General features: G+C 55.0%; 1 protein-coding gene across 2 annotated transcripts in view; it reads right to left on the bottom strand.

The window, feature by feature from the left end:
- Positions 1-522: 522 nt before the first annotated feature.
- The window catches only part of LOC119111818 (pre-piRNA 3'-exonuclease trimmer), a 48650-nt gene continuing 29998 nt past the window's right edge, over positions 523-19174 (bottom strand). For both annotated transcript variants that reach the window (XM_037235641.1, XM_037235642.1), the window contains exons 13-14: positions 1190-1288; positions 523-710 (exon numbers count right to left, since the gene is read on the bottom strand). In XM_037235641.1, coding sequence (XP_037091536.1) covers positions 638-710; positions 1190-1288 — 172 coding nt within the window. In that variant the 3' untranslated portion in view covers positions 523-637. The remainder of the gene's footprint in view (positions 711-1189; positions 1289-19174) is intronic.

Genomic DNA, 19174 nt, shown 5'->3' with positions numbered 1-19174 from the left:
CAATAATTTCATATTTTAGCATTGGGCCTAAGGGATACACGGAGAAAAGCGAAAAAAACAAAAGATCCGTTACAGCCCGCCCCTTCCTCCACTTACCCGCAATCATTTCAAGAAGCGTCGCACGTACAGGTCAAGATCATTACAATTCCCAAATCCGTCACACAGATACTCGCGGCCGACGTCGGGTACGTTGACACTGGATTGACATCGGGTGGAAACTGACCAGAATTCGGCGCCATTGGGTGTGTGATGTTCGGGGCGTGCGTAATTCAACAAATGTGATGCAACATTTTTCACCTTGCATCCTAATGTTGCACAAAATAAGAAAGTGAGGGAAAACAATTTGCATCTACGCAGACAACTTTCATTCAACGAAACGAAAAAACGCCAACGCCGTTGACTTCCAAAAGAACACGTCTTTTGCGCTTAATTTCGACATGAGCTCAACATTTCCGCCCACTGACTTCGCTTTTCCCACTGAGAGACATCTGTTGCGGTGGTGTATATTGCGAGCATCTATCACAGCCTGAGTACACAGCGCCAGCCCGAGTTCAACTGTGCACGCTTTCAACATGAGCCAGCCCTCACACTGGCGGCGGGGCGCGTCGGCTCCCAAATCAGGTCAGGTCACGCCAGGTCACGAGGACGTCCTCCGCAGCTGGGAGAGCAGGAGCACCGCGCCCAGACCCGTGGAGACGGCGACACCAGACCTGCGGCAGGCAGGACGGGACGAGACTCCGTCACGGACAACAGGACGGGACGAGAATCCGTCACGGACAACAGGACGGGACGAGACTCCATCACGGACAACCGGCGAAATGATGAGCGTTTGCTGATTTTCAGGGGGAGGAACAGAACTATCTCGCTCTCGCACCAGCCGGACCGGGAGTGAGAATGGTACCAGAAACCATCGATGAAACACGGCTCAATTCGGAAAGCCATGCTTCGTACAAAATGCGATAAACAAAAACCGAGTCACTGCAACTTACACCAATGCGTCTGCCCACCTTAGCCACCATTATTCCGAAATAAAAAGAGAGCAATAGCGACACGGGAAATACGTGGTGCATGGGGGCGTGGGCCTTCGTCAATGAAGACCCACGCCTTCATTTTTCAGAGTCGCGGTGTTGAAAAAAAACAGCTGGATTAGCCAGGCTTAAGAGCACCGAGAGCAACGACAGTGACGCACCAGAGCAGGGTCCTGACCAGGGCCGAGTGCTTCAATGCACTGTACTGAGCGATCGTGTAGCGTTTGTCCTTTCTGAAGGCGTCCATCACATCCTTGGCACTGAAAACAGGCATGACACGTTAGTTATAACCAGTGACCTGGGTTGACGTTAATGTTCTGCAAAAACGAGGTCTCAGCACGAATAAAAGGCATAATTCGTGTAATGGCATGAGCAGAAACAGCATGCGTGCGTGCGTGCGTGCGTGCGTGCGTGCGTGCGTGCGTGCGTGCGTGCGTGCGTGCGTGCGTGCGTGCGTGCGTGCGTGCGTGCGTGCGTGCGTGCGTGCGTGCGGACTCAAGTTCAGTTTTCTTTAAAGCAACTGCATATCACAACACAGACGGACTATTAGTGAATGCAAACATACCCGTTTGTTGATTTCCCATGACAGGATGTAATCTTGTCGTCCATCGAGATTTGGTGAGCCGAAACCACCATCGATTCCATTACGTGTCTTTGTTAATCAACACAGCCTTGGAGACATTAATTGTACAGAACTCAATTCAATACCAATTATCCATCCACACACGTTTTGATTGCCGGTGAAGTGGGGCAACGGATGTTATAAAGTGACTGTTGCTATGCGGTTGCCACCATATAGCCATCAGCCCGTAATGCATATTCAGCGACGTGTGCCATCAAAGGCGTAGGTTCCGAGGGGTTGGATGCGCGCAGCTCAACCTTGCAACACCATGTGACAACAAAGGAGATAGCTCGGCGGCCTGGCCCGAACGCCCCGCTTCTCAGCCACGTTCACAAGAGAAGCGGCAACGCGGCGGCGCACGCCACCCTCGTCTGCAGAACACTCCCACAGCCCGTCCGTCACCGTCAGCGCCGGCTCTTGTGACGCGGCAGCGAAGCGCGCCGGCTGACGGGCGGGATCGGCAGCTGTGGCTCAGGTGCCGCAGGCAGAGTCGACCAGCCGTCACTGGGCCGCCGAAAACACGGCCGCCGCCGGCCTAAAAATACGGCCGCCGCCGGCCGACAGACGGATGGCCGCAGGCGAAAAGAGGCCGGTCCGGCGGCGGCTCCGGCTGTCCCGATGTCACGCCAGGAGCGCCAGCTGGCCCGGCCCGGGTAACAGGAGACACAGCGGCGCATTCTCCGCGGACGAGGCGCGACCAGCTGCCCCTGACGGAGTGCCCGATGGCCGGCTACTCCTCCGGTGTTCGGGCACAACGTGAAATGGAAAAAGATCGAACGAAAAGAGTCGGCAACAAAAAGCCGACCAGGATGAAAGCTTGAATCGGAAAAAGTCGGTCAAGCCAAACTTGATAAAAGTCGACAGAGAGAAGAGACGAAACAAACAAAAAAATAAAAGGATAAGTCGACAGGGATAAAAGTGGAATCGGCAAAAAATCGAAGGATAGCGAGCTGACAGGGATAGAAGTCTTATTGAAAAAGTCAACAGAGAATTCGACATGGAGAAGGGCCCAAAGGAGCAACGTTGTAAGACCAGAAGCCCAAACGAAAAAATCCAGCATAGATGAAAACCTAGCTAAAGAAAATGGCAAAGGTCATTAACATATGCTCGGATGGGGGCACTTTACCCCCAGACTTGTTGACAAAGAATCTTCCGAATGGCGCAGTGCACCCGCGCCAAGCTATGCACAGCTGTAGGCAGCTCAATAGCCGATCTATTGACAAAATAGATTAAACGCATCTTGAAAGGCCTAGGGAATCGTTCAATCTGATGCAGAATCGGAGTGTTAGACGGAGCCACACATCCTTGAGACGGTTGCTTAGACAACTAAGCCATTTCGTTTCGGATTAAGACTAATTTCATTGACCTTGGGTCAGGTATGAAGGTCAGACGGAGGTCAAAATAAAATTGCTCTTTACTGGAGACCTTGCTTTACGGGGTAGTTCTTTTATGCTCATGTCGAATTTCTTGATCCCACAGACGGCAAGAGATATGTTATTTGGACTTCATAAAGGCTAGAGGAAATCAATGACCCAGAACGACCCCGATCAGCCTTTTGGTGTTGGGAAAATATTACCTAGCATATTCCTTGACGCTTACTTAAATGCAAAAATAGAACAATCTCAAAGATGTTTGGGTACCGTGGTCTTGGAAAGGTCAAATAAGGTCGTTGACCTAAAATGAACACTAGTGACCTTTTACCCAAGAGGCACGCCTACGTAAATGGTGGTTGAATGAGGAAGTCTTAGGAACTTTCGGGCACCGATCTGAAGTTTGATATTTTTAACCTTAACTGACCCAAATGTCATGATCTAGAGACTTAAACGTTGGGTACAAGTGAGTTTGCCTACAGGCCTATTTATCCTGTAAATTTGATGTCCCTAACCTCCTTCATTTTCCAAATACCAGGCGTCCGTTTGCCCCCCTCTCCCCCCCCCCCCCCCCCCCCACCCACCATATCATACCCAAGCGGCGTCACATTCGACCGGCCAGCCGTGCGCGTGTTTTAAGGCCGGTCTGCTGATGGACAAACATCTCTTCGAAGGCAGCATAGTTGTGCGATTAAAAACCGCAGTGTATTACAAACGATATATTCTGAAATGATTTTCCTAACATACCGGTCAGAACTTCGATCTATTTCAAGCGTAATCTATGGAACGCGTGAAAGACAAGAAAAAACTGAACACAAATGCATCATTTGATATCGAAAAGGGCAATCACGACTGGCTTAGTTGTCCCTTTCTGTCCCGCCAGCAGACATGTGAATTGCTCCTAAGATTTGTTCTCCAGAGCCAGTTCCTGGCCCCGAAACCAAGAAGAACACAGGAACATGCTTGGAGCTAGACCAGCGACCCGCCAAGAACCAGGATCCAGCTCTGATTGCGCTGAGAGAACCAGCAAGCACGAGGTGCCAGCTTGATACTAAGGCAGTGGATCCAGCAAAGGCCAAGATCTAGCCTGGTATATGTGCAAGGGTCCAGCGAACATCAAAGGCCATCCTGGAATTACGCCAAGAGATCCAGGAAGATCTAAAACCCAGCTTGGAATGTACCAAAAAAAACCCAGCAGGAGCCCAGATTCAGACTGAAATTATCTTGAGGATCCAGTGAGAGCCAAGAGTTGCATAACAAAGTCAAAGTGGAATCAGCGCGAGCAGCGAGAACACCAGCTATGGTATCTGTGAGGAACTAGTGGGAGCCATAAACAGAAATCCAGTCTTTGTGAATGAACCAATGGGACCCATGAACCAGGACCACTCAGTGCGTTTATGACGAATTAGTGGAAACCCGAAGCCATGGTCTGGTGTTTGTGGACAGCCAATGGAAGCCATGCACTACGCTCTGGTATTTGCCAAGGAACTAGTGGGCGCCAGGAACCCATATTTGTATTATTTGCGAAAGAACCCGCGAGGCCAAGCAACCAGGGTGCGGTGCTGGCAAAACAGCCGATAGGATCCATGAACCAGGGCGAGATGTATGAAAGAGCCAGCCGGAGCTGGAAGATAAAATCTCGTTTTTAAGAAAGGAAAGTGGGGGACCGGTCACCAACGTTGAGAGCCGCGCACGTGTATCTCCAGGACCGGGACTTGTCAGAGAAAAACGGGGCTGACGACGAGCGCCGCCGCTGTGCACCGCCTCCTGCTGTGGGCGCCTGTGGTGCTCGCGACCGTCCCAGTCAACGGCTAGGGAAGGAATTTTGAGCGGCGCACACGGAGACTGGCAGGTACAGCTGGCAGATCCGCCACCTGATAGCCTTAGGCCGCATTGTGCGTAGTTCGGTGGTGAAGGCTCGGGGGCTGGCTGCCTGCCATGAGCATTTGCTGGGTCAGAACGAGCGGGCCCGGATAAGGGGATACAGGGATGAGGGGTAGCGTGACACACTGGATTCAGGATTCACGGGCGCATCCGAGTACAGTCGGCGGCATAACTTTTCATGCCGGACGTCAAATACTCTGCTCTGCTCTGCTCTGCACCCAACCCTCCTGCCTACCCAGCCAGCCATTTGCCTGCAGCAAGGTAGAGCAGGGATGGGGGAGAAAGCCTGAGAAACTAAACTTTCCAACCGGCTTGGGACATATTTGGAGCTTCCCAAACTTTCCCCGATCGAGCCCCTGCTATCGGGTACCACTTGGGGAGCTTAGGATTTCCCCGAGCCTTCCTGACCGTCAGAGTTGGGACTTGCTTGGGGAAGCCACTTTCAGTGCTTAATCGCCATAGGCAGCTTGCAGAGCACTCCGGACACCCCGCATGGAGAAATATTGGAAAACGGCACAGAACATGCCAGGAATTTCAACTGCAGTGCCCCACTGTCGGAGATGATCCCAAGTATTTCCCAACCGGAAAGCCGTGGAACGGTCGGAATATCCCTGTTGGAATAGGACAGAAATCCCTTTCTGGTACCTGCTCGTTTACTTGTATCCCTGTTGACCTCTTCTTCCTGGCCTTGTTCTCTAATCTGAATTTCACCCCTGTCGACTTTTATGCCTTTGACTTTTCTCTGTTCAAGATTTATCCCCGTCACCTATTTGCCTTCAGACTGTTTTCTAATCTTGCACCTCCGTCGACTTCTATCCTTCCCGATTCTTTCCGATTTGACTGTTGTCCTGTCAACTTTTTGTCCTTCGACAGCCGACCGGCTTCCGACTGCCAACTTTTCGCAGCCAACCCTTTCGACCCTGTCCCAGCTTACCCTTTTAGCTACTTGCGTACGACTTGTTTCTTTCGAGATTTGTCTGCTTTCGCTATTGGGCTTGATTCCACTCGACCCGGTGCCTAGCACCAGGTTACTCCTGACAGAACGCCGGGCGTAAACGGCACGAGCGGCATCGGGACGCCACAGAGCGGAGGACGGGCAGCACCCCTCTACCCCGCACATGTGTTGTTTCAGCTGGTATTTGGTGCTCGATGGAGGGGCCTTCAAACGCAGTTGGGTACATAAATAGTCTGCGTCAATGGGAATACTCGAGGCTAGGCACATTAAGCGTACACATCAAAAGCCGTGGTTTCTTAAGCAAGTTACAGCTTCACTGAAAAACAAATATCGTGGAAACAGATGTACCAGAAGTTACTACACTACAGCTTGAATTGCACTTTAAAATCTAAAGTACTTTTTCACCAATGATAAAGGTGAAGAATTGATGACGTAGGTAGTTTCAACCCTATGTGTTAATATGATTCTATTAAAAAACGGTTGAAGTTGTAACTTCGCATTCTGAAACTCGCTCTCACAGTTGTCACGGGTCGATCAAAAAGGCAGGTATACGCCCCGTACATTATATGGCATAAGCATGTATATATCCAGCTAATTAATGGCTTTTCCACTGAATGTCAGGTCAGCACATCCCGAGCGAGGTTGCGCACGTGTCGAATTGCGCTCATCACAGCCATCAATTTACCCGTTATGAGCGACAGGTGATCTAACCTAGCGATGTTTATCAAATGTAGCAGTGCTACATTGTGTAAGAATGTGTCCTGACGATGATACTCAGTAGTATCGAAACGTTGACGTAAGTCATAGCGACTGGTACCACGCTCATCAATGTTTTGCTTCTTTTAACAATCCAATAATAATGCATCTTTCCATGCGTAGAATCCACGATGAACTTTCTGTAACCAGGATATTACCGACCTAGCTCAACAGACATTGTCCACAAAACACTGAAAGCTTTAATACGTCTCTTCATGAAGCTTGTTCACAAAAGATTATCTCAAGCCTTTCATTGACATGCCTGACAATAGGAACATAATATAAGGGAAGGACACACACCCATGGCTTGAGAGCTACCGGTCAGGCAAACGATTTTTCACAACAGTCCAGCCGGGGGACCTACAAACTTGACGAAACTGAAAACAGCGCGCCATACTCCACGCGTATTTCGCCTCGCTCGCGCCTACGTTCATGAAGTCGTCCCCACCAATGATCTGATACGGTATGATACGTGAGAGATCGCGTGCAATGCCACCGATACACAGCGATCGCTCACTGTAACAACACCAGGATCCATCCGGCTGAACAAAGAACAAGTTAAGTATTTGGAACGGGACCTCACAACAGCAGCACCGACGCAAACCCCTTGAGCACTTCTCCTGTTTCCGGCCCCAGGACGTTTACTCTGAGGCACAAACTGGCCAATGAAGCGGCCGTTGTCCAAGTGTGCCAAAGCAAACTGAGGTAAGTCCTCAACAGAGGCGCCCAACTGACGTAAGTCCCCCAGAGAGGTGCCAAACACGAGTAAAGACCATTAAGACAGAGGTTCTGAAGATAACTTTTGGTGGTCACGCTTTAACACACGCATCTCTTACGATAACCTGAGAGATACGCAATTCACCAAGCTTTATGGTGGCAGCCTGTTCTTTTGCAATGCGAGTTTTCATTTTTAAAGATGTACCCATTTAAGGTCAATCGCAATTTGCAAGTTCAACAAAATCGCAGTGCTATATGCTATGCGCATTAATATGCCACACTTTTCTCGTCCCATAGGAACTTTTCCAACCACCCGTCGCACATATGGCCAAGCGGGGAGCTTCAAGAGGCGCTGCAGGAATGAGATGCGCTTCTGTAATCAGCAGGAATGAGATGCGTTTCTGTAATCAAGCAATCTAGGCACAATGCGCGCATCGCACAATTGAAGGCGGAAATTCGATTTCTGTGAGCAGAGTCTCAGGTCACGCGTAGTGACACAGCAGTGACCCAGATGTGTAGTGACACAGCAGTGACACAGATGTGTAGTGACACAGCAGTGACACAGATGCGTAATGACAGCAGTGACACAGAGGCGTAGTGACGCAGCAGTGAGACAGAGGCGTAATGACAGCAGTGGCACGGAGGCGTAGTGACACAGCAGTGACACAGATGCGTAATGACACAGCAGTGACACAGAGGCGTAGTGACGCAGCAGTGAGACAGAGGCGTAATACACAGCAGTGGCACAGAGGCGTAGTGACACAGCAGTGACACAGATGCGTAATGACACAGCAGTGACACAGAGGCGTAGTGACGCAGCAGTGAGACAGAGGCGTAATACACAGCAGTGGCACAGGGGCGTAGTGACACAGCAGTGGCACAGATCCGTAATGACAAAGCAGTGACACAGAGGCGTGGTGACACAGCAGCGACACAGATGCGTAGTGACACAGAGGCGTAGTGACACAGTGGTGACACAGAGGCGTAGTGATACTTGCGTAGTTAATAGAATGATGGGATCAAATCCAGTGAACAGTACAGTTACGGAGGAGCGCGGGGTTAGTCAAATTATATATATTGGTCCGTCGTGTCATAGCTTTAATAAACATACGTTAATTTACAAATTTGTCTTGGACTAGTTCGAGACCAGAGGGCGGCTGCAGGAGAAACGAATTCATTCACCGGGTCACACAGGCATAAAGTAAAGCTGTAGATGTTCCACAGTTTGCTCCACTGTTCTAAATATATCAGCTGAAACTAAAGACGGCACCTTCAATCATAACAGGTCAGAAAGGTGTCACCCTCGGGTGAAGGTCGCGTGATTAGTTCGCACGGACCTGTGCCAATGGAGAGTGAATGTGGCATCGTACTCAACGGGTATATAGTCGGATAGACCGCGACTGCATTATGGGCGCGTGACGGTGCATGCAGCATAAAGGCGCGACGTTAGGAGCGCGCTCCATACAAGCAGTGTCAGTACGTCAGTGTTTGGCGCGGGGCCGACCGGCCGACCGACCGCAGGTTCGTCTCCTGAAGCCTTTCTGACTTTTTCAAAAAAAATCGTTAGAGCGCACGCTCTAAGGAAGCCTTCCAGCGCAGTGCCACACCTGGTCAAAGAATCTGAACAAAGATAGTGACAGACAGTAATGATACCTTGTATGGCATTCGATCCCAGCAATACCGCCCGAAACACAGCTCAGTCGAGGACAGGCCCACAGAAGTTAGCCCCCTGCATCTGGCCCATTTCGACCGTAACCTCACACGGGCGCGCTCCAGAGGCCACCAGATTTGCTTCACACCATTAACCGGCGCCTCTGGAAACTGGTCCGTCCGCTCCGTCCGTCTGCCCGTCCGTCCGAGCGACGAACTGCGCAGGTTGCGCCAGCTGGCAGTGTCGCCGGCGGCGGCGGCGGCTCAGCCTTCGGCTCCGGCTCCGACGCGACACCAGCCGCCCGCCACCGCCGCCGCCTGTCGCCGCCGACGACGACCGACGGCCGGCGGCGGCGCGGCCAAATTTGGCGCCCTCGGCCGCCGCGCCCGGTCCAGCGGCGTACAAGGTCACGGCCGCTGGCGCCAGCACCAGGCCAGCGCCAGAACGCTTCTGAAGCATGCATTTCCATGCCTACACAGACGCTTAATGCTGGATTATCCGGAGACATCCCACGTCCCAACTTGCCCAAAATCAAAAGTTGCTGGGAGGACGCTGACGCTGTAGCATCAAGCAAGTAAGTGCAATACAGGGAAACGGACTACAATGCGATCCCTGACGAAAGAGCAGGTTTACCTGGCATTAAAACCTGGCAGCTGGCATTCTTCACCGCCCAACCTAGTGAAGAATGGAGATCTTAGTGCAAAATCACGCTGCAACCTGTAAGCGGGCAGCGCCAACTGCGCAGTCTCAATCCAACTGCGGACCGCTATCCAGCGCACTTTTGTGAAACAAAACAAGCGTTGGCACGTTTGCGTACAGCAGCTCCCTTCGTCCAAATCCACACTGCCAAGGCCAAGATAGGAGCGTTATTCTTCACCTCGCCTTCGGAGCTGATTTCAGTGGCCCAAGTCGCCAGGGAACCCCCGTCGCCCTGCTGGTCCAGACGAGAGCCGGGCTGGATCGCCTCGGCTACATGAGGTCCGGCTTCGGTCGGACCGTCGCCGCGTGGCCCGGGTCACCGGGGACCCCTGTCACCCTGCTGGTCCAGACGACAGCCGGGCTTCGCTTCAGCTACATGAGGTCCCGCTTTGGTCGGACCGTCGCCGCGTCGCCCGGGTCGCCGGGAGACCCCTGCCACCCTCCTGGTCCAGACGAGGGCCGGGCCGGATCGCCTCGGCTACATGAGGTCCGGCTTCCGTCGGACCGCCGCCGCGCGGCCCGAGTCGCCGGGGGGCCCCTGTCACCCTCCTGGCCCAGACGAGAGCCAGGCCGGATCGCTTCAGCTACATGAGGTCCGGCTTCGGTCGGACCGTCGCCGCGCGGCTCGGGTCGGGGGTCTCCACCGCCCCCGGGGGCCCGGCGCGGGCCTCCAGTCCCGCCGCCAGAGGGGGCCCAGGTCGGTCCGCCAGAGGGGGCAGGTGAGACGCCCCGGCTGGCGGCGCGCCAGAGACGCCGCCCAGCGGCTGGCAGCGGGCCCCCGGGGTTCGGGGGATTCGCTCGCCGAGTCCGCCGCTCTCCGGGCAGGGAGGTCACCAAAGCTGACGAGGAGGGCAGGGGCGTAAAGACAGGCGCGGTCGACCTGCGTGCTCTGAGAATGCGCACCCGAGAGCCGCCACTGGTCTGACGCTTGGTTCGCAGACGTTCCGTTTATTGGCCCTCGTAATGGGTGCACCGGTAATGGACTGCTTTGCACGGTCAGAGTGTAGCAGGACATTGGTCTGAGCCCGATGCTGCTTTTAAAAATAACGCGGCAGCATGGAAACTTCAACAAAAAGCGATTACAGCAGAGCTTCAGTCTTCCAAGGAGAACGGTTTGAACGCTCGGCATACAGCTGGGCAATTGAGTCGTCTGAGCACTGCAACCGCGCGGCCACCACCATCCATTCACGGTGCCACCAAGCCTCTCACCCTCGCACCCTCGCCGAGCGTATCATCCCGTCGTCGCTATGTTGCACCGGCACTGCAACGACACGCTGCCGACGATGCCCATGGATAGACATTAATGACATCTGGAAGTGCCCGAAACGGATTCTTCCACAGTTCTGTGGTCGTGCTCACTGCTTGTGGCTTGTGCTAATGCTTCGTGCACACTGCACGCATCCTCTAACAATGATTTAAGGAACTTTGTGATAATTCAATTGCCGAAAAATACAAAACCAGACGATTCAATTACGAGGAATCGCCGGATGAGAGCGCACGTGCACTTGCACAAACAAGCAACAGAACCACAAATCTGTAGGTTTTCGGATAACTTCAGAGACTGCCTCCAGTATGTGAACCACTGACCTTTCTTCGCGAGAAACAAGACAAGACCAGGTGGGTCAAGGTCCGACAGCCACCCGACTGAGCCGCGGCCAAAAGCCCACACAGCAGCGCGATGACAAACGCAGCCCCCACCTGCCAAACGCGATCTGGGCGGATCTACGACCCGGGCCGGCGGCCAGCGAGGCATCCCAGGAGGGTCTCCGACGGCAGGCGACACCAGCTAAACACAGCTGCGGCGACACGCATGCCACCAGAACACTGCTGGCGCCGTGTGGTTCGCTGGCCAGGTTGGGCCGCTCAAGAATAGATTCATGGTTTCAGTGCGAATTTTGGAGCCCCCATATCGACTCATAACCAACACTTCACAAACAGCTAAACAAATATATTATGGACGCATGGTTGAAGATCCGTCATTTACCTATCCGCTCATGTACCTCATTGGATTGGAGCGCCTGCTTCCCTACCTACGCGAGGCGGGGATGGTGTTCAAGTCGCTTCGCACGCTTGCTATTTGCCCCTGACTGATGTGGCCTGCGGGCAATGGAGGCGGCCGCTCAAGGCCACATGAGGATGGGGGTTGAAGAGAATCGTATTAAGCATGACGGCATGTCTCACACTTTTACTACGAAATTCTGCCATTGAAACGGAATTTCTAGACCGGATGATGGAGTCTGAACCACATGACACGGGCCACCTAGTGTGAGCCCCGGCCCCCCAAATCTCTCTAATTCAACATATGTATACTAAAATGATGACAACAGATTTGATACCAGGCAACGGAAAAGCCTCGCGCCACGTCAGCGTGCAGGCCCGAAGCACTCCTCACAATATGCTGAACTAAATCGCTCGCGCCGCTAAATCGGGAATGGTGACAGCTGAAAAGTCAGCCCTTTTCCATTTTCAGAACTCCCCACGCCTCCGCGAGTCCTGAACAATCAGACCGCCGGGGTTACGATGGCTGAAACAACGGCTGAAACACAACAGAAAAAGAACACTTCGAGGCCCTGCGCGCCGCATCCATTTCCATCGGAGACCCCGCGGGCTGCGACCTCCCTGCTCTGGCGCAACAGGCCTCATATGGGCCGAGCGCGGTGCCAGCGTACCAGAGCCGTCCCAGGAGAGGGGGGGGGGGGGGGTCGCTGACAGCGCCGGCTCGATCCGCCGCGAATCTGGGCGGCGGCGGGACGACCGCTCCCGCTGCCAGCTATTGTTTTATTGACGACGACAGGGCGGCAGGCGGCGGCCCCACCGCACCTCTGCCAACCCGGCTGCCTCTCCTCCCCCCGTCCCCCTCCCTCCCCGCTTCCATCGCCGCGCCATCAGGAGGCGCGACGGTCCGTGTGCGCGACGGTTTGGCGTGGGTCGCCGGCGGCGGCGGCACGGCCTGTGCCGGGACCACCGACTCTCTGACGTGGGTCACCGGCGGCGGCGGCAGGGCCTGTGCCAGGACCACCGACCATCTGGCGTGGGTCACCGGCGACGGCGGCAGGGCCTGTGTCGGGACCACCGACCCTCTGGCGAGGGTCACCGGCGGCGGCGGCAGGGCCTGCGCCGGGACCACCGACCCTCTGGCGTGGGTCACCGGCGGCGGCGGCACGGCCTGTGCCGGGACCACCGACCCTCTGGCGTGGGTCGCCGGCGGCGGCGGCAGGGCCTGTGCTGGGACCACCGACTCTCGCCGAAACCGCATCCAATCGCTCGTGCTCTGCCTAGCGGAATGTTCCTGCGGCCGGGCCAGCCGCCCCTGCGGCGCTGACAATGACTGGGATGGCCCCGGCCGCGCCGAGGCCACATGGGACGGGGCCAGTGCCAAACCGCAGGCCCCGCCGGGACGGACGCGAATTATTCTCGTGCGTACCAGGTGGGCGTCGCGATTTATGGCGATGGCCTGCTATGCGGAATGGCGCCGGCGACCTCTCGACTTGGATCTTGGACTTGGATCAACGGTAGCTCTAGGTCGGCTCAAAGATCTCTGGACACGACGCTCCATTCTGCTCAGGTCTACTGTTGATTCCAGTGGCACATACGAATGTTGCATATGAGTATGAGCTCATCTAGACAGGCTGAAGAATCGGCTATTTGTGAAGTTACCGTGGCAGCACTAAAAAGAAGACATGTACGCGAAGTGTGGCGAGTCGTGCGATTACCAAACCAACCCTGGCCAATCGTCGCACATCACCGGCCTTACGCACTAGGCTTCGCCCCCAAGCTTCTGCAATCGCCGCACATCATCGGCCTCCCGCACTAGGTCTCGCACCAAGCTTCTGCAATCGCCACCCATCACCGGCGTTCCGCACTAGGCCTCGCACCAAGATTCTGCAATCGCTGCCCATCACCGGAGTTCCGCACTAGGCCCTGCACCAAAGCTCTACAATCCCCCTGCCAGCCCCAGGCCATCAAACTCGCCGGCAGACACCCTCGACCTTGGACAGCCCTGTCCCGCCTGACAGACGTAACCATGCCGCGTCGTCACGCCTAGGTAATCGCCGTTTTACGCCGTTTCGCTGAAGCCAAGCCGTTCCGGTGTCAGCGAGTCGTTAACATTCCCGTCCGATGTGGCGGCCCCCGCCCGGGCCGGGGCCGGCGGCCCCTCGGAGCAGACGAGCCATCCGCGGAGGGCTGGACGGGCGCGGCGCTCAGCCGCGCGGAGAGCAACATTGAAAACGCCCGGCGCCCGACGAGTGCTTAGCGTGCTTGGCAGCTCCAGGACGGGGTCAGCGACATCTGCTGCCATCTTACGGAGGTCATACCGTTCGCATCACGTCGCTGACCCTCAATGGAATGCGGGACGTTAACTGGGCGCCTGGGCGATAACACACGACTTGGCGTCCGTCCCACCGGTGGTGGCATCGCAAGCGTGGAGACCAATCATCCGAGGGTTCAGGTATAATTAGACCGTCGGTGCCGACATACATGGTAGAAGACAAAATGGTCGTGTGTTGTAGCCTTGCACTCAAAACCCCACGCGATAATCGCCATTAGGACCGGAAATTGTTAGGAATGCCTAAGTTAGCAGATACAAGCAAGAGAGGTCAAACATTTACCAGCCATGACAGCTTGGTGCAAACTTGGAACGAAACGAGTGATCCAAAGTGCCCCCAGCGTGTCAAAACTGTTGACTCATTTTCATTTCCGGTCACCCGAAACATAAATGAAACCCAAATCCCGTGCAAATGGCTTTGGGGGCACTTTGATACGCGTGCTATAATGACCATTAACCCAACACCGCATCGCCAGCTGGCGCACTTCGCTGTTCCCACATGTTTATCGCGACCTATCGTCTATGCTCCATTCCTCGCAAATGCATTGGGTTCATGCAGCAAGAGGACAGGGGGCGTGCGCTTCTTATTTATCTGGCTGAACGCCTCTTTCGAGTCCATCCCAAATGGCAAACGTGCTTAAGTATATTCGTGATTCTATAATCAGCTTTAGGCACGTATAACATATATGCTAAAAACATGCACTCTGACAAAATTTTATTCTACTCAAGTCACCGAAATTAAGTATAAAAAACAAAATAAAACGGACCAAGCATCTCCATCCGTCTCAAAACAAGCATGCTAATGAACCCACCAAAGCTTTGCGGTCATAGGCGCATGGAAGAACGTGAACATTCCATTGAAACAACGATCAGCAAGAACAAACGTTATCGCATGGAGAATGGTGAGGTTCCCCATATTGCTTGGCGGAAGCCATGCAAAACAGCTGGCTGAAGAAGGAAGGGTACAGTAAGGTACTTCCACCATAATCTCACACGAAGCCAGCGACAACCGGGACCACCACGTACGGCTCAGTACGGCACGGCACGGCACGGCACGGCACGGGATGGCACCGCAGGCCACCTGCGTGCTGCAGTGACCAGCGACACACGCATCGCTCCCATCACCAGACCGGTGGCAGGACGGCCGCCCGGGAGAGCGGCCCCACCATACAGGTGAGAGCGGCCCGCAATACCGGCGGGAGCGGCCCCGCCATACCGGCGAGAGCGGCCCGCAATACCGGCGAGAGCGACCCACCATACCGGCGAGAGCGGCCCGCCATACCGGTGAGCGGCCCGCCACACCGGTGAGAGCGTCCCGCCATACCGGCGAGAGCGTCCCGCCACGCCGGTGAGAGCGTCCCGCCATACCGGTGAGAGCGGCCCGCCATACCGGTGAGAACGCTCCGCCACACCGGCGAGAGCGGCCCACCATACCGGCGAGAGCGGCCCGCCATACCGGCGAGAGCGGCCCACCATACCGGCGAGAGCGGCCCGCCATACGGTCACGCTCCGTCGACAGTTTGTTTTCCTCGTCACGCCGCACTCGGCGCCCCCCGGCGCCGCCCAACCGGTTGTTGTCTTGTCTTTTACACCGTTCGCCAGCTGCGGCGCTGCCCGTGCCAAGCCTCCGCCGACCCCGTCCGGTCAGCCAGGTCAGCGCTCCGACCCCGTCCGGTCGGCCAGGTCAGCGCTCCCACCCCGTCCGGTCGGTCAGGTCAGCGCTCCGAACCCGTCCGGTCGGCCAGGTCAGCGCTCCCACCCCGTCCGGTCGGCCAGGTCAGCGCTCCGAACCCGTCCGGTCGGCCAGGTCAGCGCTCCCACCCCGTCCGGTCGGTCATGTCAGCGCTCCCACCCCGTCTGGTCGGTCATGTCAGCGCTCCTACCCCGTCTGGTCGGTCATGTCAGCGCTCCTACCCCGTCTGGTCGGTCATGTCAGCGCTCTTGAACTGCGTACCGCAGGTGCCGCCGCTTTCCCGGCACCGCCTGGAGTAATTGGCAAACCGTGCTGGAGTGTAGCGGGAATTACATTCACCCGTCGCTATCTTAGAATCTAGCTGTTTGATCAGAATAATTCATTTGCAATCCGTGGGTGGTCATATGACCCAGGAATCATCACGATAACATCCGTCAAAAGACTGATGACGTCACAGGCAGCGCCAAACACCTCAAAGATCGCCAAACGTTCCGAAACGCTTCACGGATCGCTAATTCCAGTAAAAATCGTCGTCGAGCTTTCATACTTGTACTGCATGAAAAGGTGCATTTCTTTGCGTCGTTCATCCTTCTACACAGCAAAGATTAAAAGCCACAGTCAGATGAAGTCAACAATAGTTTGATTAACGTCAAGGCCTGCCCACTTAACATGCTTTTGTTCTTGCGATTCGCATAATCCACCGACGCCGCCGGTTTGGAAGTGTGATAGCTGTACTGACCTACTCATGAAAACATGAGGGGCATAAATATTTCTGGTTTGACACTATAACATGAGCTTACATAACATCGGTGGTTGACCTGGTGCTACCTTGTTTAGTGCCACTGATCTTCACTCATGGTCAAGCGGTCGGACGATAGATGATCAAACCATGGCGCGAATTACATCAAAACAACCCAACACAAAACAGGCAACTGAAAATATATCTATTCATTTTTTGTCTTCCTTTTAATCCTGGGTGTAGCACAAGCCCGAGGAGCCTTCACTGTTGACGTTCACGACCTGAGTCAACAACTTTTCTTCTTTTACGGAATGTGTCACCTTAATCACCTGACAGGCACTGCAAATTTGGTACAGCTGCCTCCAACGATTCAGCAGTTATTTCAGAGACACGGGGCGAGTTACTTTTCAATCGTCCAATCCATCGCGGGTTCGATTCCCACCCGGGTCCAATGCAGAGCCGTGCTGCGGCTGACCAGTCGTCGCCTCCAGTCCCTGCCTGCGGGAGCCCATTACAGAGCTGGCCCGCAGGCGAAGACCGGGACGGACGGGCCGCGTCTAGAGACATGACTCAAGGAAAGTCTTCAACTCAGATCAATACAGAGCTGGCCCGCAGGCGAAGACCGGGACGGACGGGCCGCGTCTAGAGACATGACTCAAGGAAAGTCTTCAACTCAGATCAACCAGATGCGACAGCCTGTTGCCACAATTATTGAGCGGGTTTCCCATGTTTATTGGACAATTTGCTTCCTACCAAACCAACCAAACCAACCTAACCAAGCTCGTTGCTTAGATGTGATATCGGCCGGCAGCTAATTCGGTTTGCAAGTGGGGCTCAGAAAACACCGTCGAGCGATGGACAGAGGAAGAACCGACGGTACCTGTTTGGCAAGAGTCCAAAACGAACTTGCGCGTCGCCTGTGCGCTGAGACCGTTATAAAATGAGAACTGAGAGGTGAGACAGGTCGCGTGAAGGTGGGATAAGGTTGGTTTAACAAGGGAGCTCCCTTCCCAACAGGATCAGCTCCGCAGAAAGGACAGAATGCACCAACTGATCAGAAGACCGGGGGGGGGGGGGGGGGGGGGGGTCCTCGCCTTTCGAACCCACACGCCCCAGAGACACCCGACCAGGGGCATGCCTTCCAGAAGTGAGTGCGGGCTAACAAATTCGCCGTCAGACATGCATATGGGTGGGGACTGTGAGCGTAGACCGTGCGGCCGCGGCACGTGAGTCGGTCGTTTCTGTAGAAGTACAGGCGGTCAACACACGATCGGCTCTAAACGTAAGAAATGCTGGTGCAACCTTACATAAGTTGTTAAGCGCCTTTGTGAGGGATATAATACATATAGATAAGACAGTAGCAATAGCCTTATTCCTCGACGAAAAATCAGGAGAATGGAGAAACAGACACGCTGATATTTCGGCTACATGCCTTTGTCGAAACGAATATGTGCAATAAATTCAGCATTGCTAATTTTTGCCCATTCTTTTTGACAATTTTGGGCCAATTTGTCAACTTCGGCAATTTTGAAATAACTACTAAAACTCAATTCGATGAGGGCATGTTGCCGACACATCAGCGCATTTATCTCTCAATTCTCCTGGCTTTTTACGAGGAATAAGACAATCACTACTGTCTAGTTCAACCTTTATGACAATTTCACTGCTGCAACGACATCAACGTCGTCTCTTCCGTCTATTGGGGTGCTAAACATCCCGCCCACCTTGCCCTAAGCGGCAAACCCGCCAGCATCCTTCTCCAAAGACTTGACCAGTGTTTCTGTTTCACTCAAACATTTTCCTACGTGCTTGTTTCCGTTTACCCCAGGTGGGTAAACAAAAGGCAAATTGACTGACACTGAGTTATGACCGTTCGTCCGCCATGTGAAACGATGATATATACTTGAGGGCGTGCCGACTGCTGAGGCCATTTTGCACCCACGCTGCATGTCAGCTGGGTGCTAAGATAACTATTTCTGCCTCAAGGGTCTCATGCTATCACGGTCACCGTAATGCACATTCATGCACATCATCACTATCTTGCTTTCCTTTCCGATGACTCTACGGTGTTAACTGATATGACAAGTCCGAACACAAAGCCTTCACTACGCCTTTTGCCCATCCCCACGCGCCACCCAACGAGCCCACATGCCACAGCGGCGCGAAGGGCAGGCCCACCCGTCACGTACAAGGTCGCGGCGGCGCCAATTAGTGCTGCGCGCGACGCGACTGCCGACGGCACGTGTCACCGCGCCGTGTCGGCCGGGCCGCCGCGTGGCCAGCGGGGTCCGGGCGGGTCGGCCGTCGACACCCGGCATAGCGGCGCGGCAGACGCGGCGGGCGCGCCCGGCCGCCGGGCCTCCCACTCCCGGCACGCGCTGTGGAGCGGCCGGCAGTGACGCGGCTCGGACCAGACGGCCGCCGGCGCCGGTTGTAAGCCCGCGCCGGCTGCGGGGTTGGTGTCGGGCGCGAGGGCACGCCGCCAGCTCGGGCGTCACCGGCACGCCGACATCACGCCGCCATCACACCGACATCACGCCGCCATCACACCGCCGTCACGCCGACGCCACGTCGCCGTCGCGCCACTGTCATGCCGCCGTCCCGTTGACAACACGCCAACACCACACCAACATCACGCCGACATCACGCCGCCGCCACGTTGACGTCACGCCGCCACCACGCCATCGTAACGGCAACGTCACGCTGCCACCGCGTGGTCGGGCAGCAGCTTCT

This window comes from Pollicipes pollicipes, unplaced genomic scaffold, assembly GCF_011947565.3.
Source record: "Pollicipes pollicipes isolate AB1234 unplaced genomic scaffold, Ppol_2.1 Scaffold_7261;HRSCAF=8764_pilon_pilon_pilon, whole genome shotgun sequence".
In the NCBI taxonomy this organism is placed as follows: domain Eukaryota; kingdom Metazoa; phylum Arthropoda; class Thecostraca; order Pollicipedomorpha; family Pollicipedidae; genus Pollicipes; species Pollicipes pollicipes.
Note: the sequence above shows the minus strand (reverse complement) of the source record. Positions and strands in the feature narration are given on the sequence as shown.